This window comes from Elgaria multicarinata, chromosome 9 (assembly GCF_023053635.1).
Source record: "Elgaria multicarinata webbii isolate HBS135686 ecotype San Diego chromosome 9, rElgMul1.1.pri, whole genome shotgun sequence".
NCBI lineage: Eukaryota > Metazoa > Chordata > Lepidosauria > Squamata > Anguidae > Elgaria > Elgaria multicarinata.
This window is the reverse complement of record NC_086179.1, coordinates 22,258,641-22,283,564: the sequence shown is the minus strand read 5'-3', so window position 1 is coordinate 22,283,564 and position 24,924 is coordinate 22,258,641. Positions and strand designations below refer to the sequence as shown.

Genomic DNA, 24,924 nt, shown 5'->3' with positions numbered 1-24,924 from the left:
CAGCCCACGCCAGAGCTTTCTGTCGGCTGTCGCCACCCCCAGCTCCCCCAAGGTCAAGTCTGTCACCTCCAGAATATCATCCATCCATCTTGCCCTTGGTCGGCCCCTCTTCCTTTTGCCTTCCACTTTCCCTAGCATCAGCCTCTTCTACAGGGTATCCTGTCTTCTCATCATGTGGCCAAAGTACTTCAGTTTTGCCTTTAATACCATTCCCTCAAGTGAGCAGTCTGGCTTTATTTCCTGGAGTATGGACTGGTTTGATCTTCTTGCAGTCCAAGGCACTCTCAGAATTTTCCTCCAACACCACAGTTCAAAAGCATCTATCTTCCTTCGCTCAGCTTTCCTTATGGTCCAGCTCTCGCAGCCATAGGTTACTACGGGGAATACCATTGCTTTAACTATGCGGACCTTTGTTGTCAATGTGGTGTCTCTGCTCTTAACTATTTTATCAAGATTTGTCATTGCTCTCCTCCCAAGAAGTAAACGTCTTCTGATTTCCTGGCTGCAGTCAGCATCTGCAGTAATCTTTGCGCCCAGAAATACAAAGTCTGTCACTGCCTCCACGTTTTCTCCCTCTATTTGCCAAATGAAGGGTACAATTAAACATTATTTGAAAACACCTCATACAAATGGAAATGTTATATCATCCTCTCCACATATGCAGCACACTGATACAATCAACCAACCCCAACCCCCACAAAGGGAATGGGTGAGCGAAAAGATAGTGTGTGAGAAGGGCATTGAACAAAAGGTCCATACAGCATATGCTGGGCCATCATACAAAACTGGCTTATCTAGCACTTCTGGCTTCACAGAGTATGCTTACTAGCTTGTGCCACTGCAAGTGCTGCAGCAATAGCACTCTATAGATGCCCATAAGATCAGCCTTTGCACTGTGCATTAAGAGCCATTTAGAGCAATGGTCACATTGATTCTCATTTGAAGGGGACATGTTGCCAAGGATGTCCTGGCATTATTATGCAGCTCTTCAAATGCAGACAGTTTTCCACTATAGTGGTAAACAAATAGAATCATAGAATAGTAGAGTTGGAAGGGGCCTACAAGGCCATCGAGTCCAACCCCCTGCTCAATGCAGGAATCCACCCTACAGCATACTTGACAGATGGTTGTCCACCTGCCTCTTGAAGGCCTCTAGTGTGGGAGAGCCCACAACCTCCCTAGGTAACTGATTCCATTGTCGTAGTACTCTAACAGTCAGGAAGTTTTTCCTGATGTCCAGCCGGAATCTGACTTCCTGTAACTTGAGCCCGTTATTCCGTGTCCTGCACTCTGGGAGGATTGAGAAGAGATCCTGGCCCTCCTCTGTGTGACAACCTTTTCAATATTTGAAGAGTGCTATCATGTCTCCCCTCAATCTTCTTTTCTCCAGGCTAAACATGCCCAGTTGTCTCAGTCTCTCTTCATAGGGCTTTGTTTCCAGACCACAAGAGAGGCCACAACCTTGAGTAGTAGTTTCCAAATGCCTTGAGGGGACACTTTCCATGTCAACTTGTCCAACAAGAGAAACTCCTGTGCATTGCAATGGATTCTAAGGATCAGTCACTTAGGATGCAATCCTATACAAGTTTAGACAAAAAAACCTCTTATAACTCCCAGCATGCCACAACTGGCATAGGCTTGTTACAAAGCGACAAGTTTACTTGAACTTTTCATTTGGCTGGATATGAAGCAAAAAACAAAACAAAAAGGAGAGGATAAATTAATTTTATTATGTTTAACTTTGATACCCTGCCTTTCTATAAAATATTCAAGGTGGCTTACAATCAAAAACTAGTTTACATATAATAATAAAAAGATATTTTAAAACCCAACAGCAATCTTAAATTAAAAAAACTAAAAAAAGCAATAGTGGCATTTAAACAATCCTACATTTACTTACTGAGGAGGATGCCACACTGAACTCAAACAGACTTTCTTCTGAGTAGACTTTATTTATTTATTTCATTTCTATACCGTCCAATAGTCAAAGCTCTCTGGACGGTTCACAATTATAGGTAGCACCGTTAAAGATGGTAACTTACAAAAGCTTGCTGAACTAAAAAAACATAAAACCAACATCAATCCTCCATAAAAATGGAGTGTGTGCTTGATGAACAAGTTTGCTTGGGCTCATCTTCACCAAGCAGGATATTCCACTATGAAAGTGGTATATAAAAGACAGGAGCCACACTACTGCTTTATAGTGGTATTGAAGTGTTGGGACCCATGACACAAGCCATATACCACTTTCATAGTGTTATATCCTGCTTGGTGTAGATGTGTCATGGGCTCCAATGCGCTTCAGTACCACTATGAACCAGTAGTATAGAGCCTGCAGTGCACTTCAATACCACTATAAAGCAGTAGTGTGGCACCTGCCTTTATATACCACTTTCATAGTGGAATATCCTGCTTGGTGTAGATGAGCCCCTTGTGTAATTAAAACAGTCAATGATCTTAAAATGGAGGGGCATCAACCCTCCCCAGCTGGGTACCCTTCTGGTGATTTGAAGTGTAACTCCCAGCATTTGTGATCATTGGCTGTATTAGCTGGGGATGACAGGAACTGAAGTCCAAAACTTCTGGGGTGTACCAGGCTGGATGTAATATATAGTGCAAGCTTATGCATGTCTACTCAGAACAGACAGTCACTATTGCTAAATGGAGAAACAGACTTTGGTCTGAAGTGTTGCTGGAAAAAAGTAGCAAAGTAGCTTAGAGATACAAGATTAGAACAAAGCAAGGGCAATTTTAATGAGATATGGAATACATTTGATTATCCAAATGTAAATAAAAATGACATTTATCCTGCTCTCACATACAGGATTTCGTGGAAAGACTTTTTGAGATAAAAGAGGATGGTATATTCTGTACGACTGAATGGACTTTTGGGACCAAGATGAATTAAACTTGGATTGTTCTGAGTTTATGTCAGTGATCGAACCTAACCATTACCACAGCAACCCATTGTTAAATGGTTTTATATAGTATGTTTTGTTTGTTATTGTTCATAATTCTTAATATTATTTTTTTAAAAAAAGAAAGAAGCAAGGCCCCTCCAAACTCTGGAGCCAGCACTGATTGAACTGAATGGGGCTGAATTCTAAATGGATATTATTTGTAGGATTGTATGCTCAGCCAGGATAACAATTCCTCGTACACTTGCAGGCTGGGTGCTTTCTTCCAGTGGAGGCTGGTGGCTCCAATGTCGGAGGAGCGGTGAATCTATTCTGGGTTTCAGTCGGAACCAACCAGAACGCTAAAGAAGCTGTCCAAAGTAATGAACTGTAATCCTTAAAATGGGCTCAGCACCTTGGACCGCTCCTTTAGAGTTCTGGCTGAAGCCCAGAGTAGGTCCACAGCCCCACCAAAATCGGAGCCACCAGCCTCCACTGCGCTCTTCATCACGCCCAAGAGCAGCAGCATCTTCTCCCATCCCTGCCTACAAGAGGATGTAGTAGTGCGACGTTTACCATCCGGGCGCAGCCAATCATCCTGGGTCGGATTAGAACCCATCACCCACCGCCTCGCGTCGCCCGCAAACCTTTCCCCTCACCAGTTAACGGTCCGGCGGGTCACGTGGGGGCGGGGTCGAACTCGTGAGAAAGAAGCCCGTGCGGTTGGCTGGGCGGCTGCGGCGAGCCCGGCGATTGGATAGCCCGGCGGGTGACCTTCCGCTGAGGCTCCGCCCCTTTCCCCCTGCTGGCTACGGGGCGGGGAGGGTTTATAAGCGGGGAGGCCGGCCGGCGGGTGGGCTTTAGCTTGTTAGGCTGCTGAGGTGAGTCGGCGGCGGCAGAGGAGGAGGAAGACTGCAGCAGCGTCTTGCTCCGCTGAGAAGGGGGAGACTGAGGCGGCCGGGCAGGGAGTCCGTGGGCCTCTGGGACGGACCCCTGCACTTGCCCGCCCTTGTCCCACCTGGGCGAAGGATGCCATAGGCGCGACTCTTCGGTCCCCTCCGCAAACACGGAGGGTTGAGAGGAGAGAAGGACCCCGCGCTGCCTCGCCACTTGTCCCCTCCACAGCTGGACGAGGCCCACAATTAAGTCTCTTCCCCGCCTGTAGAAAGAATTCTCCAGCTTTCGCCACAAAACAACCAACAAAAGCCTTCCCTTGGTGCAAAGCGTGTCGCCCTGCTTGCCCACTGGCAAAGGTCTGCCCTCCTCCCGAGGCAACAACGCTCTGAGTCGTCTTCTCGTCCCCTGAATCGCCTCCTCGGGACGGAAAGCAACGCCAGGCTGTTATCCTGTGCTCGTTGACCCGGGGGTAGGGGCTTGCTTCCGAGTAAGCGTGCGCAGGATTGGGCTGCAGTCCTAGGAGCTCCCTTCTGAGCCTACTTGGCACTTACTTGGGAGGAAACGTGGCCAGGATTGGGCTCTTGAATACTGGGCTGTGCCTTCCACTTTCTCTCTCTTGCTTGGGAATGGAAGAGAAAATGCTTTGCTCATCGCCCTCCCTCCCCCCCCACCCCCCATGCTGGTGGCAGAGCATCTACTTCTGTTGCATCTGATGAATTGGGCTGCAGTCCACGACAGCTTGTGCCATCAAACGTTTGCTTGTCTTTTAAGGCGCTGCACCGCTTTGCTGTTTTTGCTGAAACAGAATAACAGGGCTCCCTTCTCTGGAATTCACTTCAGTCTACTTTTATCTTTTAATTTTAGGGACTGTGTGGCCTTGCCCCATCTCAATAATTCTACCGTATCCCTCTCCACCAAAAGCTAGTTAGGATAGAAATGGCTTACGTTGCTTCAGAGATATTGTACAGGCTGCTTTTGGCTTCTTCTGTCTCTACCATGAAGGGCTGCTAATGTTTCACTTGTGGTTCCGCTTTAGACCTTTGGGGAAGGGTGAGAGGGATTATAATCCCTTTTTTGTTTCTACAGAGGCATATGGATGCTTTTTACATATGTAACTGATACTTGATATTTGGCTTGGTGCACACATGCAGTGAGTTGAAGATGATGGTTAATTAATATCAGGTGGCTCCTTACCAGGGCAAGAAAGGAAAAATAGAAGCAGTTTCAGCAAGTGGAATACTAATTTTCTTCTTTGGGACTTCTATTGATCCAAGTGTTACCAGATCTGCAGTTGTTTAAAATGTAATTCATTAATACAGTTTTCACCTGCATGATGGGTATTCTTTGAGCATGCTGAAAGAGCTGTGTAAACTTTAATATATAATAGCTTAGTTCTTAAAAGTTCTGACTTTCTGGACACCTCTCTCAAATTATTATGCCAACTTCCACTAAAGACACACAGCAAATATTTACTGGTTGGGTTGCAGTCTTTTAGTTAAACATGAAGGCTGAAGTTGTTCTGAGGGAAAAGCTAAAAAGTACCAATTCCTTTGCAGCCCTAGCAGTTTCAATGGTGCAGCTTTCACAGTCCCCGCTTCGCGGCCCTCCGCCTTCATGCCATTCTGAGGAAGGGGATGAGAAGAGCATGAAACCAGCTAAGCAGCAGGTGACCCAGGGCCCTCGAGGGGATAACCAGCCTCCCTTGAGCCCCCTGCAGGCAGCTTTGAATTCTACCACCACAGCTTCCCAGGCATATGAGACATATATTGACAATGGGCTTATCTGCCTAAAACACAAGATCAGGAACATTGAGAAAAAAAAGGTAGGCATATCTTTTAGACTAGAAAACTGGCACTAAGGTCAATACTGTTTGTGTTTAGATTTCAAGTTCCTTGGGGGCAGACTTGTATTTATTGCTTGTGAGATTATAAAATACTCTGTATAAGTATTTATCATTTCCTGTTTGCTTTGGATACTTGCCAGTCTTTAAAATGTGATTCATATAATGCAATAGGTTTGTGGCTAGAGAGAAACGAGAGAGCTTTCTGATCTGATGTGGCACATAATTCTCATGCATCACTAGACTTCTGCATTGTGTCTTTTAGGCTTGACGTTTTAGGCTTGACATTGACTTGCATTTCTGTGTAATCTTTCCATGCCATTAGTATAAAGAAAGCTAGTATAGTATAGTATAAAGAAGTTAATATAAAGAATGATTAGCAGTAGCTTTATGCTTGATTAGTCAGTCTTAATTCTGCAGAATTAAGTAGTTCAGCTGCAGTAGTTAGCAGGACTTGAATATTTGATAGAGGATGTTATTTTTAAAAAAAACAACCTCAAATTTGGCTTGTCTGTCAACAGATATATTGCCATCTAAATCATGATAGTGATTCCTGTGCTATAAAATTATTATGTATTGGAAATTCTGAAACTGTTCCCTGGCTCAAGGAAACGCCGGGTCATATTAGCTCTGTTCTGTCATCACTTTTATGCAACTTGGGCTGCAGTAGCATTTTATTCTTGTAAAGAATATTCTTTGGACTTTCTGCTTAAACTAATTCCCAAAATCATACTTCTAGTTAAATGCCTGGAGTCTTCTCCAAAGAACTCAATTATAGATTTAGATGTGCCTTCTCATGTCCTTAAGCTTAGAAATAGCAGTTTTGGGAGCCTCATAGTAGCAGTAATGGTTGTAATGTGTTGCCGTTAGCATTCATGTACGTCATGCTTGGCTTATGCCTGAAGGTAGAGGAGTCAAGAAATAGCTTCTCATGCCTGATTTAATCCTATACTTGCTTGAAATGTGTTCACAGCTCAAATTAGAAGACTACAAGGATCGTCTGAAAAAGGGGGAGCCCCTCAATCAGGATCAGTTGGTAAGTTTTCTGCCCTTTTACCTCATTCTGTGATTGATTTCAGACATTTATTTGCATTCACCCTTTGCTTGATGAGCTCAGTGTTACATAGTGGGGTTCCCAGATGGTCTCTTACCTAGGTAGCTTGGCAAAATGCCTACTTAGTTCTAGAAACAGAGATGCAACGAACTATCATCTGGGCCAAATATAACTGAAAAGGAATACAGAAAATATATAGGAAAGCCAACTTCTTTTGTCTAAAATTGTCAAATACTTTCCAAATAAAATGGAATGATGCTTTAAAAACTGGTGTGCTGACTTGAGCAGATAAGCAGGATTCTGTATAATATAGCTTCATTTATATACTCTGCCTCTGGCAGTACTTATTGTCTCACTCCTGTCCTTTAATGCTAGTTAGGAACTTTTGGCATCTGTTGCAGTTCTCAGGGCTATGTTGATATCGACCCTCTTGAGGCTTGTGTACATGTAGCTCTCAGGCCAACAGTGAGGGAGGAAGCAGCAGCCAGGCACCTCTCCACCGTGCCTGGGTCCAGCTCCAGCTCCAGCTGAGAGCCCCCTCCCTCCTGCTACCAACTGTCTCTGCAGAGGCCAACAGTGAGGGAGGAAGCAGCAGCCAGGCACCTCTCCACCGTGCCTGGGTCCAGCTCCAGCTGAGAGCCCCCTCCCTCCTGCTACCAACTGTCTCTGCAGAGGCCACCAGTGAGGGAGGAAGCAGCAGCCAGGCACCTCTCCACCATGCCTGGGTCCAGCTCCAGCTGAGAGCCCCCTCCCTCCTGCTGTCAACTGTAACTGCTGAACTTTGCAACTAAGATTGTAGTGCCTGAATTTGCTTTCCTTTTCCCCCTCCTCCTCCTCCTCCCTCCCAATCCCTTTTCCGTCATGTCTTTTAGATTGTAAGCTTGTGGGCAGGGACTGTCAAGAAATACTTTTGTAAGCCTCCGTGAGAGCCTTTTTTGGCTGAATGGCGGCATAAAAATCCTTAAATAAATAAATAAATAAATAAATAAATGATCTCTTAGCCATGGTTAAAAGATTGAAAGCAGGCCGCAGGATTTCATGATTTCTATGATAGAAATTCACCCTGCTTTTTCTTTCCTACCACTAACCATGGGTATCTCATGCATGGTTACTTATGGGTAGTTAGGAGACTCTAGGATCAGGATTCCAAGGTATATGAGCAAATCTGATTAAGCAAAATCATATTGGAATTACTTGGACGCCATGATCTTCTGAATGACTCCATAGTAAATTGCTTGAGGGGGGATTTGAACTGGAAGGGGCCAGGAGTGCACAGTCCTTCATCTCTCTCCTTTAACTGTCCTGAGAATAAGGTGTATCTACTGGACGTGTTACTTCTTCATTGAATAGTTTCAATGGATGCAGAAAATATTTGCTGCTTATCCCATATATCTGAATTGATATTAGTGTTCTAGAGGTATTGTCTAGTTGCCATGTTCCAAATTGCATAGACATAGTTTGGACCACAACTTATTCTAAAGATCATAAGCAATAGAGTTAAGTGGACAAATATATACTGACCAGATACCTACTCCCATCGGCTTGGCTAAGAGACAAGCTGCCATTTTACTTCTCTCTGAACAGTTCCCATTCAACCTAACTTTAAGAACTGATATCTGAGTCTGCTTGTTTCCTCGTCCCTTTTCATTCCCTTTCCTGCCATGTCTTTTAGAATGTCCCTGTCCGTAGGCTCTCGGTCTTTTAACCTCTGTACAGTGTGCAGTAGGCTTTAGATCAGTGGTTCCCAAACTTTTTCAGGTCACCGCCCCCTTGGTTCCACAAACTTATGTCCAGCGCCCCCTACCCTACACTATAAAAATCATTATTCAGAATAGCGGTTTTTAACGACCCACCAAGGAAGATAATAACAATAAAATTCAAAACAGTAGCAATTAATTGAATACTTTATTCAAAATCCAATTGGTGTGCCCCACCATGCTGGCTGCAAACAGAGGCGTTCGCTCTTTTCCCTCCCTCCCTCGGCAAGCCTGGGGCGGGTGCTTCCCATTTAGAGGGGATTTTAGGAGTTGATGAACTTTTTTCTGTCTAAACATGCATAAAATTGTGCCTTTAACTTATCATGTCACACTAGCATGAATACAGGAATCAAATAGGATTTCCTTCTTCAGTGGAACACACTTACTTAGGAGTAAGCAGCATTTTATTATAGGAAAGGATAATGTATTTTAATTAAAATTTAAGAATAATTATCTGCCACCTGGTACAGAGTTTTCCTATGGAAAACCTGGCTGGGACTGAAGTAGAGGGGCACTAATTTTACTGTAGTTATTGTCTTTAAATATGGTTAAATATCCCAGTTACCTTGCTATTCTATTTCTACAATTCATTTCTCCTGTCTTTTCTTCACCCTTTCTTCGTTTTCAGGCTGGATCCTATGCACATTTACCTCAGAGTAAGTTCTATTGATCTCAGTGGGGCTTACTTCTGAGTAGACATACTTAGGATTGTGCTGCAGCTCTGTTTTTATGGTGACACAAGATACACACATACCATGTTTACCAAAAGAACACTTGAAAAAAGGGGGATGGACACCCTGAAATAAGCAAGGGCAGATAGGAATGGTTTCAGCAAGCATTCTGGAAAAAGGTGCTGCTGAATCTTCTTTGGCCAGGAAGGACCTGGGGAATTGCAATTCTCTCTCCCTCCCCCTTTTCTTTTCTCTCCCAATCCTGTTGTAGTCCAGATTTTTTGGGGGGTGGGAGCACACACACAGCATCTCTCTCTCTCTCCAACCCCCACTCCCCTCAAGCCTCACAATAGCTGCTGGGCTGATTACGACAGGAGGGCAGCAGCTCAGAGGGGAGATGGCCCCAACCTGCAACTCCTGACGGGGGGGGGGGGGGGGGAAAGGAGCCTGGTGATACCTTGCAGCAGCACAAGTAGTCCCCACCCACCCTGTTCTTGGCAGCTGCTTTGCTGCCTGCTGTCCTCCGCGTGCTCCTTCCTTTCCGCCCAGGGCTGCTGCTCCCACCTTGTGCAGCAACTATCGTGAGAGGTCTGCCGGGGCAGCTTGTAGGAGGGAACAGCTCTGGCCAAGGGAGCGAGTGGCGGTGGCTCCAGCATTAAAGAAGCCCTGGGCCCTCCTAGGCAGGAGAAGAGTGGGCAGAGCAGCTGAATTCGCCACTGTTTCCTGCTCTGCTGCCTCCTGTGGGGCCGCTGTGGGCTTGAGATAGGAGGAGAGAGCTGAGCCTTCCTGAGCAGGAGCCATGTGGGGAGAGCAGCTGAATTTGCTGCTCTTTCTTGCTCGGTCCCTGGGTTTTAGGACCTTCTGGAGAGACCACCTCGAGCGCCCCCCTGCCGCCCCTTTGCCTGTTAGCGCCGCCTGTTAGCGCCCCCCTGCCATCCCTTTGCCTCTTAACACCCCCCTATGCAATCGCACTGCCCCCAAGGGGGCAGTACCGCCCAATTTGGGAACCACTGCTTTAGATGCTTTATAAATAATCATTATGGTGATGTGTGGCTAATTACAGGAAGCAGTTGAAAAATATGATGAAGTGATACATAATTTGGAGTTTGCTAGAGAACTTCAGAAGACATTTTCTGGGCTAAGTCAAGATGTAAGTAGACCACATTATTATCTAGAAATGGCTCCATGTTGTTTTATCTTAAGACCAACTATGTGTGGGACAGTGGCTCTCTGCTGTTGCTAAGATAGTCATTGATAATTTCCACTTGAATCTTCCTGCTTTCCCCAGTTTCTAAGAAGCTGAATTTGGGCCTCAGCTCTGCTAAGTTAGTCTCTTGTGCATAAAGGCTAACATGTGGAGTGCTCCCCTTCCACACAACCCAGTCTGCCCTGATGTGGAACACTAGCCTGATAATTAAACTGTGTGCAAATTTGTTATGTATTTAGTTGGCTGTGATTGCAAATGTTTGAAATATGTAGTTGTAAAAAATTGAGTACCCTAAGCACTTTGATAACATATTCTAGTAATGTGAATGTGATTCTACATGTAAATCAAAGACTTAGGATAGACGTTTTCTGAGCTACAGTCCTGTTAATGATCGAATCTATTGTGAACCTATGTAGTATGCCAATTGTATTGATACAGTTGCTGAAAGCACAGAGGAAAGCACAGAGAAGAGAAACCATAATGAAGCTTGAAGCAGAAAAGAAAAAGCTCCGCACCGTACTGCAGGTCCAGTATGTGCTGCAGAACTTCACTCAAGAGCACGTGCAGAAAGACTTCAAAGCTGGCATGAATGGTGCAATATATTTGCCTTCTAAAGAACTAGACTACCTCATTAAGTTTGCAAAATTGACCTGTTCGGGAAGAAATGAGAACATTAGGTAAGCAATTTTTCTTACCGTCAAGAAAACAAGCACAAATTTTATTATGTTCAGGCTAAGTGTACTTGGTTTTCCGGTCTTCTGGGGGGGGGGGGGGGGAGAACTACGTAGATCAGGTATGAGCAACATGTGGGCTGCATGTGGCCTGCCAAGGCTGTTTGTGTGTGGTATTACCCAGCAGAACCACTGTTTCTGCAGAGAAAGAAGGAATGTGGGGATTGTGCTCCTTGTTTCTGCAGAGTGGCAAGCTCTTGAGAGCCCAATTCTGGTGCTGCAGCCACTCCTGGCTGTGTCAGGGTGTGCCCCTGGAGGGTTCCAAGGCAGGCAATGCACCTCCACGACCTTTCAAGATTGCCCACTCCCAGTGTAGACTGACCAGTTATACCTATTGAGGTGGGACTAAGACTTATTAAAGTTGGGAAACAACATTGTAAAACCTGCATAACATGAAGTAGATGCAGAATGCAGCCATCATAAGTGAAAGTTAATTGCAAGTTAATTGCTTTCTTGATGTGGTACTAAGGTGGTTTCAAGTGGTACTTCTTTTTTTCCTTTGGCTTTCAGTGTTGAAGACCAAATGGAACAATCATCGCTCTATTTCTGGGATCTACTAGAAGGCAGTGAAAAAGCAGTGGTTGGGACAACTTGTGAGTAGCCTTTAATAACGGGCTTTTTCGTATGATTTATTTTGTCATACTGGCATTTAGCTTATACCACTCTTAAGGTAAAATATTACATAGGAAGACAATGATGCTTTTCTTTAAAAAAAGTCAAGGATTAAAATGTACAGAAACTTAAAGCAATTTAAAATGGCTAAAATCAATTAACAATAAAATACCAAGCAACAATAAACTAAATTAATAAACCCATCATATGCTATCAAATGCCCGAGAATAGAGAAAAGAACCTTGCACCCAAAATATGACAATTTTGGCACCATGTGGACCTCACTGGAGAGAGTATTCCATAATCAGGGGGCCACCACAGTAAAAGCCCTCTCCTGTTCTCTGAACCTCCCTTGGAGGAGGTACTTGCAAGAGGGCCTCAGATGATCATAGTGTATGGGTAATTTCATACCAGGAGAGGCGCTCAATCAGGTATTGTGGTCCTGAGCCATGTAAGACTTCATAGGTTAACCAGTACATGGAATTAAGCTCAGAAACCCACAAACAGCTAGTGCATGTGGGCCAGAATTGGGGTTATATGTTCAGACCTTCTGGTCTTGGCTATCAATCTGGCTGTTGCATTTTGCATAAGCTGCAGTTCCTGAACCATCTTCAAAGGCAGCCCCATGTAGAATGTATTGCAGTAATCTACCTTGGAGCTTCATAGACCACTGAAGTCAGGTTATCCCTGTTCATACAGGGACATAGCTGGGCCACTACAAAAACTGAAAGAAGACAGTTTGTGCCACAGAAGGCCACCTGAGCCTCAAGTGACAATGAGTGCTCCAGGAAAACTCCTATGCTATGAATTTGCATCTTCAGGAGGAGTGCAACCCCACCCAAAACAGGCTGAAGAACCACCTACTAGCGGCATCTTGGACTTGTCTGGACTGAGTTTCAGTTTCTTAGCTCTCACCTATTGTTGCAGCCAGGCACCAGTCTAGCACATCTGCAGCCTTACCAGATGAAGATGAGAAGTAGAGCTGCTTGTCATCAGCCTACTGATGGCAACTCACCCCAAAGCTCCAGATGATCCCACTCAGCTGTTTCATGCAGATGTTAAACGGCATGGAGGAAAAAATGGGCCCTTGCTGGAAATCCATGCACCCCTTCTGAAGCCGACCATCCAAGCAAGAGCAAAACCAGTGGGATAAGAACTAGATTGTTTCAGTCTAGTAATTGCTACTAACTGCTTAGGGCAAGGATATCAAACAAGACCCAAGAGTCTTAGAGGTCCCCTGCCCAAAGAGCAATAAATTAGTGTTTCTAGGAAGCCATTGTCCTTAATAGGTAAAGGGCCTTACTCATTCATGCATCTTTTTCATTCCACAATATTTATGTAAACATAGTGTCACACTTATGTCTTAAATGCTTAATGTGACTTACCTAAGTTGTAGGAACCACTTCTAACTTTTCTATTTTAGCATTTAATTGAGGTGGATCAACATCTTTGAGGATGTGTCCACAGGGTATCTGCTGGTTAAAAGGCAGTTTGACATCCCTGTGTTAGGGTACATTTTCTTGAGAGCATTGCTTCAGGATGCCTTCCATAGGATACAGTTTTGATCCTTGTGGATGTGTGAGTCTCTGCTAATTAACCAGCAAGTTCTTGAAATCATGGATACTTTGTCCATCATTTAGCTTGCTACTATAGGTTGCAGACTTGTCAGACTTTCATGAGTTACCAATAATGCCTTTTTTACTAGTTCCCCTTCTTGTCTGTAACTTTTTGTCTGTTTAATTGAAAGATCTAAGTTACATGAGTCTTTTAATTTAATTTCTCAGTTTAGATAATCTTTCCGAAATGCACTATGTGTCAATTCTTTACTTGTTGTACCCCGCCTTGATCCAGTGGGAGAGGTGGGTAACAAATATATATGTTGTTGTTGTTGTCGTCGTTGAGATGAGCTAGTTTTTGCCATACTGGCAGAACCTTAAACTTGGTTTGTAATTATTGGATATACTTAACACTCAATTCCTTTGTCCATTAGACAAACACCTGAAGGATTTGTTATCTAAGCTGTTAAATTCTGGTTATTTTGAAAATATCCCTGCTCCTTGCAACATATTGGAAAAAGAGGAATTGAAAGAAGAAATGCCTATAAGACCAGAACTGAAAGAAGAAATGTCGGGAAGACCTGAAAAAACAAGGCACCTCTCAAAAGCGGAATCTGTCAATGAATCAGGTAGTGTATGCATTGAAATCTTAAATTTTTACCAGATTAACTGCTGATGTGGGATCCTTCTGGTTTATAATGTCTTCATAAATCTTCATTTGCCACTCATTAGCCACATCTAGGTGATCATATATCGGCTTATTAAGCCAAGATATGAATGGGCCTGCTGCACTTCCATGCAACACCTTCACAGCATGAGCAATCAAACCAGGAACCCTCCAACTGTAGTTTCCCACTGCGTCTGAAATGGGCGGCAATGATTTCCAGTGTTGGAACAATCGAGAACATTAAAGGATATGGTTTGATGTTGGTAACATAGCTTTCTGATGCAGATTAAATGGGAAAGTATGGTTAATTAGAGGCTTCCTAGTTTGTTAGGCTGCACACGGAAGGGCTGAATGCATGGGCAAAAGGCTGGTTCTTACCTTGGCTTATTAAGCAGTAATTTTATCGTCCAAACCAGGCCAATGTAGTTATACTAGTTTGCAGATGCCCAAAGAAGTAGTTGCTAGATCAGTCTGAAATGTAAAATTTTTGTCTTTATTCTAAGCATTCATATTCATAACATATTCATTTTTCTTATGAATTTATAGCACTCGGCTTCATAAATACTTGAATTCAAGTTATTTAATCCTTTTTCCTAGAACCTCAAGTAGAGCACATTCAGTCTGAAATACAGCCACAAGAGGTAAGTTGCTATTTGTCTATGATTAGATGCTGCCCTATAACAATGAAACAGAATAAAAACAATAAATAATACAGTAAAATTTTATAAGGCTTCACAACAATTAAAATCTGAAATGCCTGGGAGAAGAGAAGTGTATTTACCTGGTATCAAAAGGATAACAGTGTGGGTGTGTCAGGTGAGCCTGCTTGGTTGGCAGCAGGGGTGGGGGCATTCCATAAACAGGACACCTCTTCTATAGCCATCCACCTAGTTTTGGGGTTTCTAAAGATGACTTAAGGATTCAAGCACTGTACATATAGAAGGGGACATTACTTCGGCTCCACACCCTTTAGGGCTTGAAAGTGAACACATTGACCTGTTCACACATCATGACCAATTCCTGGCTTGTTTAAAACCCAGGAATTGGCAAGGGTGTGCAGGAGCAAGCAAGGCCACTGCCTCTTGCTTGCTCACCACTTCTTATTTCCATTAACCCCATTCCTGGGTTCAGCTTGTTTGCTCCTGTGCACTCACTGCATCACTGTAATGATACTAATGCTATGTTTTTGGTGTAATACAAGAACATCAGAAAGCTTCACCCTAAAAGTTTGTGGCAAGTCTCCAGGAAAGGCAACTGCCGAATGTGACTCTAAACCGTTTGACTTTGAGAAGGATGTAATGCGGTAGAGGCCCTGTTCAGAAGACACCTTAAACTATGGTAGTTAAGGGGGTTTTGTTAACAAAAAAGCCTTAACCACCGAGGTTTAAGGTGTCTTCTGAACAGGTCTGGAATGCAAGAAACAGCAGTCTACTAAGGTATGACAGTGTATGGGGAACATCTGTGTAGCACAAGCTGTGCTTTCTGTAGTATCACTCGATGTTTTTTGAACCAAGCCATTGACTTTAACAGATTCAACCAGGCTTAATTCTGTTTTGCAAGAACTTTACATATACGCTAGCTAAGATGGTAAAGCAGTTGTCCCCCATATGAGATCTTAATCATAGGAATTAAGGATGGAACTGTGGCAACTTGTAAATTGAAAAGCAATGAACATCTGTCTTCAGTTTAGTCAAAGGTAAGTTAAATATGTCAGGCGTGAACTTCCAACAGTGTTGAGTGGGTACAGGCTGCATAAGTGCATGGTCTGACACTCTTACAGAGCAATCTTACGGTTCCTGGACAGGATCTGGGGAGCTGTACGATGGTGGAAATATCTTCCTCTATGGCCATAAACCAAACTAGTACGATGGAGGAGATCAGATTGTGGACCCCACCCCCCACCCCACCCCGGCTCCCACTGCAGAAAGCTTCTCTTATGACACTGCAACTGCAACCTCATAGGATAAGTCAGAGAGTTAGAAGAGGGGTGGGTGCATGCTGGTGGGTGGGGAGGAGGAAAGACCAAGATCTGCAGGATCTTAAAGCCTCTTTATTGCCCATCTTAGCCACCAAGAGGTAAGCCAGCTAGATGAATTGAGAGGCTTGTCTAGCTGTAAATGTAAAGAAAAGGAGAAACAGGAGGCATTCTCACCGCCATCCATGTCCTGCCCTGCCTGGCTCCTGCCAGCAGAGCACCGGATAGGTGAGAGGGCTCCAATCTGAGCCCTTTGTCTATTGAGTGGCAGCCCTTTAGGATTGGGCTCTTAAATAGTAAACATTCCCACAGTGTGCATTTAATAGGTTTTTGATTAAGCGGGAAAAAAGTCAGTTATGAAAACTAAACTGGAAAAACTTTGATCAAACTGGAATAGGTAGTTCATTTTGACAGTACTGACAGAGGACAAAATTTCTGGAAAGGTCAATGCTGTTTCTGTAATTTTTCAAAATGAAAATTTTGGAGAACTGAATGGATTGTATCTAATAGTGCCTTTGCACTATTCTCTTGCCACCACTTTCCAGCTAGCTTGACATATGCAGGTTTGGGAATATGTGTTTGAGATAATTTAAATCAGCCCTCAATCCTAGCGAAGTGACTCAACCTGCAGGACTTGCTGCTACTCTCTAAACTTACTTGCTTATTTGTAGCTAACGAACAGGCCAAGTGAGTGCTGTTTTCCTACTGATTAATACATTATATCCACTCCTCCATGAAACTGAGTTTTGTGGGGGACAGCTAACAATGTTAAATTCATTGGTAAAAGAATGGAGTGAGCATCTTCAGTTGATGCCTTCCCCTTGTCCAGATATGCTGCCTAATCTTCATCTATGGCTGGTAATGCTGCAATTTTTTTGTGGTAAATTGTCATCAAACAGTACAAGCTGAACTGGGGATTGGTTGATGGTTGGATGAGAGGGCAGTGAGGGACAGTAGCTTTGCTTATGAGCATATGGCTTATTTAAGAAACAAGCAGTTGACTTTGTAGGCTTATACTTGTATGTCATGCTCAACTGAAAGCAGCTTACCTAGGCTTCTTAAGTGCTGTCCCATCCAGGCACTGACCAGAACTCGACATGCTTAGCTTCAGCAAGGTTACTATATCACAGGGGTAGTGAAAGCCAGTGTGGTGTAGTGGCTAAGGTGTTGGACTGGGAGTCGGGAGATCCGGGTTCTAGTCCTCACTTGGCCATGGAAACCCACTGGGTGACTTTGGGCCAGTCACAGACTCTCAGCCCATCCCACCTCACAGGGTTGTTGTTGTGAGGATAACACGGAGAGGAGGAGGATTATGTGCGCCACCTTGGATTCCTTGGAGGAAAAAAGGCAGGATATAAATGTAATAAATAAATAGGCAACCTGGTGGCCTCCAGATGTTTTGGACTACCATTCCCATCTGTAAACCCCAGCCAGCATGATCAATAGCCAGGGATTATGGGAGTTCTACTCCAGATTACCTAAAGGTCACTAGGTTTCCTGCTCTATCATGTGCCTTCAGACCATGCATTAAGATCTTTGAGTGGCACTTAATCTCAGCTGCTCACTAAAGCTTTTTGCTGCTAGAATAAATGTTACTTCAGTTGTAAGAATTATATATTACATATATTGGTTGAGTTTCATTAAGCTCTCTAATCAGAAGCTTGTTAGTATGACTGCAAAGTAACTTAAATTGTATTTGCAATAGACTATTGATGGTGAGGTATTAAGTTTCTTTGGTCTGCATAGTTTCTTAATAGGCGCTATTTGCCTGAAGCTGACTATACTATCAAGTCTGAGGAATCCAGACCTTGGGAAATGGAACATGCTAAAAGGAATGAACCTCTAAAGTCCTGGGAAATGCTTGTTGACATGGAGGAGCAGGAACAGAAAAAGCGGGAACAAGAATCTGTAAAGCCTTTGGAATCTGTAAGGCAGCAGGGAAAGAAGCTGGAACTTTTGAGGCCTTGGGAAGCTCATCTTAAGGAAGATAAGGATTGCAGCCGAGAAGTCCCAAAGCCTTGGGTGACACAGGTTAGGGAACAGCAGGGCTCTCCCAAACCCTGGGTAACTAAACTTAAGGAAGAGCAGGAACAAAAGCAAGATGTTCCAAAGCCTTGGGTATCCAAAGCTAAGGAAGAGGCAGAACAAAAGCAGGAAATGGCAAAAACCTGGGTTGCACAAATAAGGGTGGAGACTGTGCAGAAACCAGAACCTGTGAAGCCATGGGGTATGTGTGTTAGAGAGGAGACAGAACAAAAGAAACGGGAATCTGCAAAGCCGTGGTTATCACACATTGGGGAAGAGGCGGAACAGAAAACTCAGTCCCCAAAGGCTTGGGAAACATCTGAGGGGCCGCGGCGAACAGTTCAGCAGCCGTTACAGAATTCTTCAAAGATCTGGGGAGCTGGAAATCTTGTGCCAAAGGAGCAGACTGGGCCAAAGAAGCCTGATTTGGAACCAAAAGAAGTGAGTTTTTATAACAATAGTATTGTCCTCTCCAAGTTTATGGTACTAAAACTGCAGGCTAAGGTAGTGGTGTAGGTATTGCTTAAAATTTAGGACTTCAGCTTTCATTGCCACAGTCTATATGAGACAGTGATTTCTTCTTGCATTGTTAGGGCTTAGCTGACTTGGCTGGGTAGTGCTAAGGATTTTCTGGGCTTGGTGGTGTCCAGGATACTCCTACCACTGTAAGAAAGACTTAAGTGCAAAATGTGGGCTAGAAGCACAGATCCTTTTGCTTACTAAAAGGACGTTGGCTTTATGGCATTTGCTTCTATCCCTCTTATCCATCTCTACTGAAACTAAATGGCTTATTTAAAAATAAAATCTGGCTGAGATTCATTGGTTCTTAGAATACAGTAATCTAGAAAAAGTGTTCTCAATTATTATGACATAAAGAACCTCTTCTGAAAAGGAAACTTCACGCTTCACACCATGTTAATAGAACATAATAGGGAGACTTCGAAAGGGGTTTGTGACATAGTGGGCTGGTTTGGACATAATGGGAAGCCACTGTTTTCTGCTATGTACGTGAGCTTTGTAAATGTGCTTTCCCCTCCCTTCTCGTGCAGTGAATATCCGAAGTGTTCACTTCTTTTAAACAAACCACAGTCCTCTGTCTGAACTCAAAACTATGGTTTGTTTAAACTGCTATTTCTTGGAACAAGCCAGGATAAATGGTGACTTCAGATCCTGGCTCTAAGGAGACCTAGTTCTCAGATGTAAGAAGGAGTTGTTTTGTTTAAAAGTAGAAGCAGATTTCTGATCTGCAATAGGAGTGAAGACCACCTGAGCCCAAGGCACATGTGCGCTCTCTCTCTCTCTCTCTCTCTCTCTCTCTCTCTCTCTCTCTCTCTCTCTCTCTCTCACACACACACACACACACACACACACACACACACACACACACACACGGTTGCTGGAGCTATGTGGGTGCATGACCTCTTGACTGCTTCTGCTTTGTTTCCAAAAAACAAAACAACCCAGGAGCACCCCATTCTGTGATGTGCAAACCTAGATCTCTGGGTTGTTGAGGGAGAAACAACTGAGTTTAACCCATGGTTTGTTGTTGGGATTAAAACTCTGGTTTGTTTCTCTCTCAGCCTAGAGTTCTCGGTTCATGGTTCACATGTCACGGAGCACGGCCCAGGAATGGTAATCCAGAAAGTGTATTGTAATCCGGAAAGCTCCAGATGTAACCCGGATGTTTTGTAAAGTTCACTCCCTCACAGCCCCAACAACCCATGTGTTAAACAATCCATTGCATACGAACCAGACTATAGTATGAAAACCATTGTTTCCCTTTATATCCCAACTGGCCCAATATGTTGGAAAACAACTGAATACTTTTTTAAATATAATCTTAATATTTTTTTTTATGTGGTGGTAATGGGTTTTTTTTGGTGTGGTGAGGATATGTAAGGATATGTTAACTGTAGACACTGCAGAACCACAATGAGCAGGTGTGATTATAAAAGTAGTCTACATAATTGCCCAGAGAGCTTTGGCTACGGGGTGGTATAAAAATGTAATAAATAATATAATAATTTTATTTAAAATCTTAATCAATTTTGTGAATTCTCTGGTGGATTAAGTTTTTTTGTGGGGGAGATTCATCACTGCTAACTAGAAACTTTAGAAGATTCTAGATGTTCAAAAAAGGGGGAGGAATATGGAGCAACTTTGTAATTGTTTACAAAACTTCCAATGAAAGGGTTATCTGCAACAACAGCTTTACAGAAATTGTGGTTCTTTTGGCATCCTTTAAATATTTCCTCAAAGATGGGGAGGGAGAGGTAAAGATTTACTTTGGTCTTAGTACCTGCCTTGAGCAAATGGGACTACAAGGCTACTGATATAGAGCAGCTGCCCAGCCTACATGACTAATCTCTACTGAATAAAGAACTTGGCAAAATTACCTTTCTAAATGCTTTTTAATCTAGAGACGAGAGCACAGACTGAAGCTTGAATCTGACATGAAACAAGTACGTAAAAATACCACTAGGTGATGGGTTTCCAAAAGTGAAGCAGACTTATATGGTAGTATGTCCATAACACTCTCTTCTAGTGTATTTGCATGCGAGTTGTGCATTTTTACTGATGTGGGTCTTTGGAGTTCATCTAGAAACTACATTTAATTGTTATTTGTGTGCACACTGAAAAACCACAGTTCACAAAAGAATCCAAACACTTGCTATGTGTTTATTTTAGCACTGGAATATCTTGGGTAACATATTGACTTCCACCGTTTGCTGTTGAGTTGTGTTCTACTAAATGGAATTCTTATTTCCTGTAGGATGGAAAGACAGATGGAGTAAGTGGACAAAGCACTGAAGCTGCAAGAAAAAAAGAGAGCCTTCATTCAATTGGGGAATCCTGTAAACTACCTAGGAGTCTCCAAAACATCATGCAGGTGTGCTAGCCAGTTCGTACTGAAGTGATCACTGAGTCTCAGTTCAGACAACGAATTAGTCAATGCAGTGTGAAAACTCCCAACGGTTCAGTTTTTAGGAGGCACTCCCCACACAACATGTTCTAATTCCACAGTTGTGTGACTGTGGGCTACCGTGGAGTTGAGTAAAATCCATCGTGATGTTTGATTGACAGTTCCTCCACCCTCTCTCTTCCCCTGATCCTCCCGATGGTATCCCATCAGTTATTGCTGCCACAAAACAATCCTGGAGGCTCTCCTAGAGCGGCACTCACTCCTTTCGCCACTCTTGCCAGTGAACTCCGTAGCCAGTGGGAAAAGTCAACTCAATCCAATGGAAAACTCCAGGGAGCCCTCTAACCAACATGCAACACAATGGTTGTGCAGGAACTCTCCTCTGCACAGCGTGGGTATTCAGCATGGCGTGTTTTCCAAAAAACAACAACAACCCTCCACCGTGGGGTGGAGTTTTCCTGCCAAACAACACATTTCTCAACGATGGTGTAAAAGCTCCACTGTGGAGTTTTAAAATCGCCGTTGAGAAATGTGTTGCCTTAACTGAGCCTGAGAGAGCTTTGGAATACTTGAAACTAAGATTCTTGCAGCTGGAATATTATGTCAGGCTTATATGATACCTATAGTTACTTTTCTTTGAGTTGAAATTTCCGCTTTCAGCAATATGTGGGGGACTGACATGTGCTTTAAAAAATGTTCACTGAACATGGGAATTGCACTGCTTCCTTCTGTGAATGAAAAATTATATGTTTTTACTTTGTTCAGGCCCTAACCTATACTAGGCTACCTAATCGACTAGTAAACTCCTTTTTAACCTCATTCTGGTTAAGAATGCACTCGTATTGCATGACAAATAATTTTCTGTCAATTAGACTAGGTTGGTGAAAGATGCAGTGTGCTGTTGGCTTCCTCCAATGACAGTTTCCTAATATCAACACTAGGACAAATTTTAGCGGAAGTGATCTTGTTTGATGCAAGCTTGTTCTATACTTGTCTCTGGATTTTGGTTAACCATCGTCAAGGATTGAGGAGCTTATACCTGAATACAGTAATGTGGGGTGGAAAATGCTCTGCAACGACATTTATCCGCAGAAAGTCCATTGCTCTTTGAAATGTGTTACTTCATGAACATTTGTTAGAAGGAATGAACATAAGACAAATCAATTCAGGCAACTGGAATAGATATAATTTTTTAAAGGAATGCAGTACTAGTCAAATCTAGATAAAAGTTGTAATTTATGTACAGTTTCCCGGTCATACTAAAATTAATGTAATAGATATTAGTGTAATATAGTGTAAAGATATAACCTGTTCAAAAAGAACAGAAGAAATAGAAAGGGAGTCGGAGTTGCACTATATGTTAAAAATACCTATACCTGCACAGAAATACAGGCAGATCAGACTGGGAGCCCCATCAAGAGCATCTGGATTAAAATAAATGGGGCAAGGAATAAAAAGAACATGATAATCGGAGTCTCCTACCGACCACCCAATCAAGGAGAAGACGAGGACAAAACTTTTGAGAAACAAATTGCCAGTGTTTCAAGGAAGTGTGATGTAGTAGTGATGGAGGACTTCAATTACCCTGATATCAGTTGGGAGACAAATACTGCCAAAAGCGGCCCTTCCAAGAAATTTCTGACATGTGTCGGTGATAACTTTCTCCTACAGAAAGTGGAGGAAGGAACTAGAGGATCGGCAATCCTTGACTTGATATTGACCAATAGGGATGACTTAGTGGATAAAGTGGCAGTTACGGGAACTCTGGGGGAAAGTGACCACATCATACTTGAATTCTTGATTATGAAGGAGACAAAAGCTGAGTGTAGCCATATACGTACTCTGGATTTTAGGAAAGCTGATTTTAATAAACTCAGAACTATGATAAGTAAGGTCCCATGGCAAGTGAGCCTAATGAGAAAAGGAGTGCAGGATGGGTGGGAGTATTTTAAAAAGGAAATTTTAAAGGCACAGTTACAAACAATTCCAACAAGGAGAAAAGATAGAAGACAACAGAGGAAACTAATGTGACTGCACAAAAAGCTTAGAGACGACCTGAAAACAAAAAAGGATACATATAGGAAGTGGAAGGAAGGCCAGGCTACAAAGGAAGAGTATAGACAGGTGGCACAGAAGTGTCGAAATGGCGTCAGGAAGGCTAAAGCTGAGAATGAGCTGAGATTAGCGAGGGATGCTAAAAGCAATAAAAAGGCTTTCTTCAGCTACATGAGTAGTAAAAGACAGAGGAAAGAAATGGTGGTTCAACTGCTTAATGAGGATGGCAAATTAATAACAGATGACAAAGAAAAGGCTGAAGTGCTCAATTCCTACTTTGCCTCAGTCTTCTCCCAAAAGTGGGTCTATTATGACCCCTCTGGAAAAAGTGAAGCAGAAGTTGAGGGGCAGGATTGCAGTCTGAGATTGATAAACAAATGGTCAAAGAACACCTAATTTCCTTGAATGAGTTCATATCTCCAGGGCCTGATGAACTGCATCCTAGAGTAATGAAGGAGCTAGCGGAAGAACTCTCAGAACCTTTGTCTATTATCTTTGCAAAATCATGGAAGACAGGTGAGGTGCCGGATGACTGGAGGAGGGCTAACGTTGTCCCTACCTTCAAAAAGGGCAAAAAGGAGGAACCTGGGAACTACAGACCAGTCAGTCTGACATCCATCCCTGGTTAAATTCTGGAGCAGATTATAAAGAAGTCAATCTGTAAACACCTCGAAATCAATGCAGTGATTACTAGAAGCCAACATGGATTTGTCAGGAACAAATCCTGTCAGACTAATTTGATCTCATTTTTTGATCGGGTAACCTCCCTTGTGGACTGTGGGAATGCTGTGGACATCATATATCTTGACTTCAGCAAAGCTTTTGACAAAGTACCACATGACATTCTGATTAACAAACTAGCTAAAAGTGGGCTAGATGGACAGCTATTATGTGGATTCACAGTTGGCTACAGAATCGGACTCAAAGAGTACTTATCAATGGAAGCTTCTCAAACTGGGGAGAGGCAACGAGTCGGGTACCACAGGGCTCAGTCCTAGGCTCAGTGCTCTTCAACATTTTTATTAATGATTTGGACGAGGAGGTGCAGGGAATGCTTATCAAATTTGCAGATGACACAAAATTGGGTGGGATAGCTAATACCCTGGAAGACAAAAACAAAGTGATCTTGATAGGCTGGAGTGCTGGGCTGAAAACAACAGAATGAAATTTAATAGGGATAAATGCCAAGTTCTACATCTAGGAAATAGAAACCAAAGGCACAGTTACAAGATGGGGGATACTTGGCTCAGCAATACTACAAACGAGAAAGATCTTGGAATTGTTGTAGATCACAAGCTGAATATGAGCCAACAGTGCGATATGGCTGCAAGAAAGGCAGATGCTATTTTGGGCTGCATTAATAGAAGTATAGCTTCCAAATCGCGTGAGGTACTGGTTCCTCTCTATTCGGCCTTGGTTAGGCCTCATCTAGAGTATTGCATCCAGTTCTGGGCTCCACAATTCAAGAAGGACGCAGACAAGCTGGAGCGTGTTCAGAGGAGGGTAACCAGGATGATCGGGGGTCTGGAAACAAAGCCCTATGAAGAGAGACTGAAAGAACTGGGCATGTTTAGCCTGGAGAAGAGAAGGTTGAGGGGAGACATGATAGCACTCTTTGAATACTTAAAAGGTTGTCACACAGAGGAGGGCCAGGATCTCTTCTCGATCCTCCCAGAGTGCAGGACACGGAATAACAGGCTCAAGTTAAAGGAAGCCAGATTCCAGCTGGGCATCAGGAAAAACTTCCTCACTGTTAGAGCAGTACGACAATGGAACCAGTTACCTAGGGAGGTTGTGGGCAATGTGGGAAGCATTCAAGAGGCAGCTGGACAACCATCTGTCAGGGATGCTTTAGGGTGGGTTCCTGCATTGAGCAGGGGGTTGGACTCGATGGCCTTGTAGGCCCCTTCCAACTCTGCTATTCTATGATTCTATGAGTGTGCAGCGTCTTCGTTTTTTTTCTTAAGTTAAATCAAAACTTGTGACCCTCCAGATGTTTTGGCCTACAATTCCTATCATCCTTTACCATTGGCTGTACTGGCTAGGTCTGATTGAGA

The 24,924-nt window shown here is 43.3% G+C and overlaps 1 protein-coding gene across 4 annotated transcripts in view; it reads left to right on the top strand.

Moving 5' to 3' along the window:
• The first annotated feature begins 3,732 nt into the window (after positions 1-3,732).
• CAPRIN2 (caprin family member 2) overlaps positions 3,733-24,924 on the top strand; it is a 44,358-nt gene continuing 23,166 nt past the window's right edge. For 3 of the 4 annotated variants that reach the window (XM_063134945.1, XM_063134944.1, XM_063134947.1), the window contains exons 1-11: positions 3,733-3,778; positions 5,351-5,616; positions 6,608-6,670; positions 10,180-10,266; positions 10,762-11,000; positions 11,565-11,647; positions 13,657-13,851; positions 14,487-14,530; positions 17,611-18,330; positions 20,310-20,351; positions 20,663-20,779. In XM_063134945.1, coding sequence (XP_062991015.1) covers positions 5,365-5,616; positions 6,608-6,670; positions 10,180-10,266; positions 10,762-11,000; positions 11,565-11,647; positions 13,657-13,851; positions 14,487-14,530; positions 17,611-18,330; positions 20,310-20,351; positions 20,663-20,779 — 1,842 coding nt within the window. In that variant the 5' untranslated portion in view covers positions 3,733-3,778; positions 5,351-5,364. The remainder of the gene's footprint in view (positions 3,779-5,350; positions 5,617-6,607; positions 6,671-10,179; positions 10,267-10,761; positions 11,001-11,564; positions 11,648-13,656; positions 13,852-14,486; positions 14,531-17,610; positions 18,331-20,309; positions 20,352-20,662; positions 20,780-24,924) is intronic. The other variant, XM_063134946.1, reaches the window with a different exon arrangement.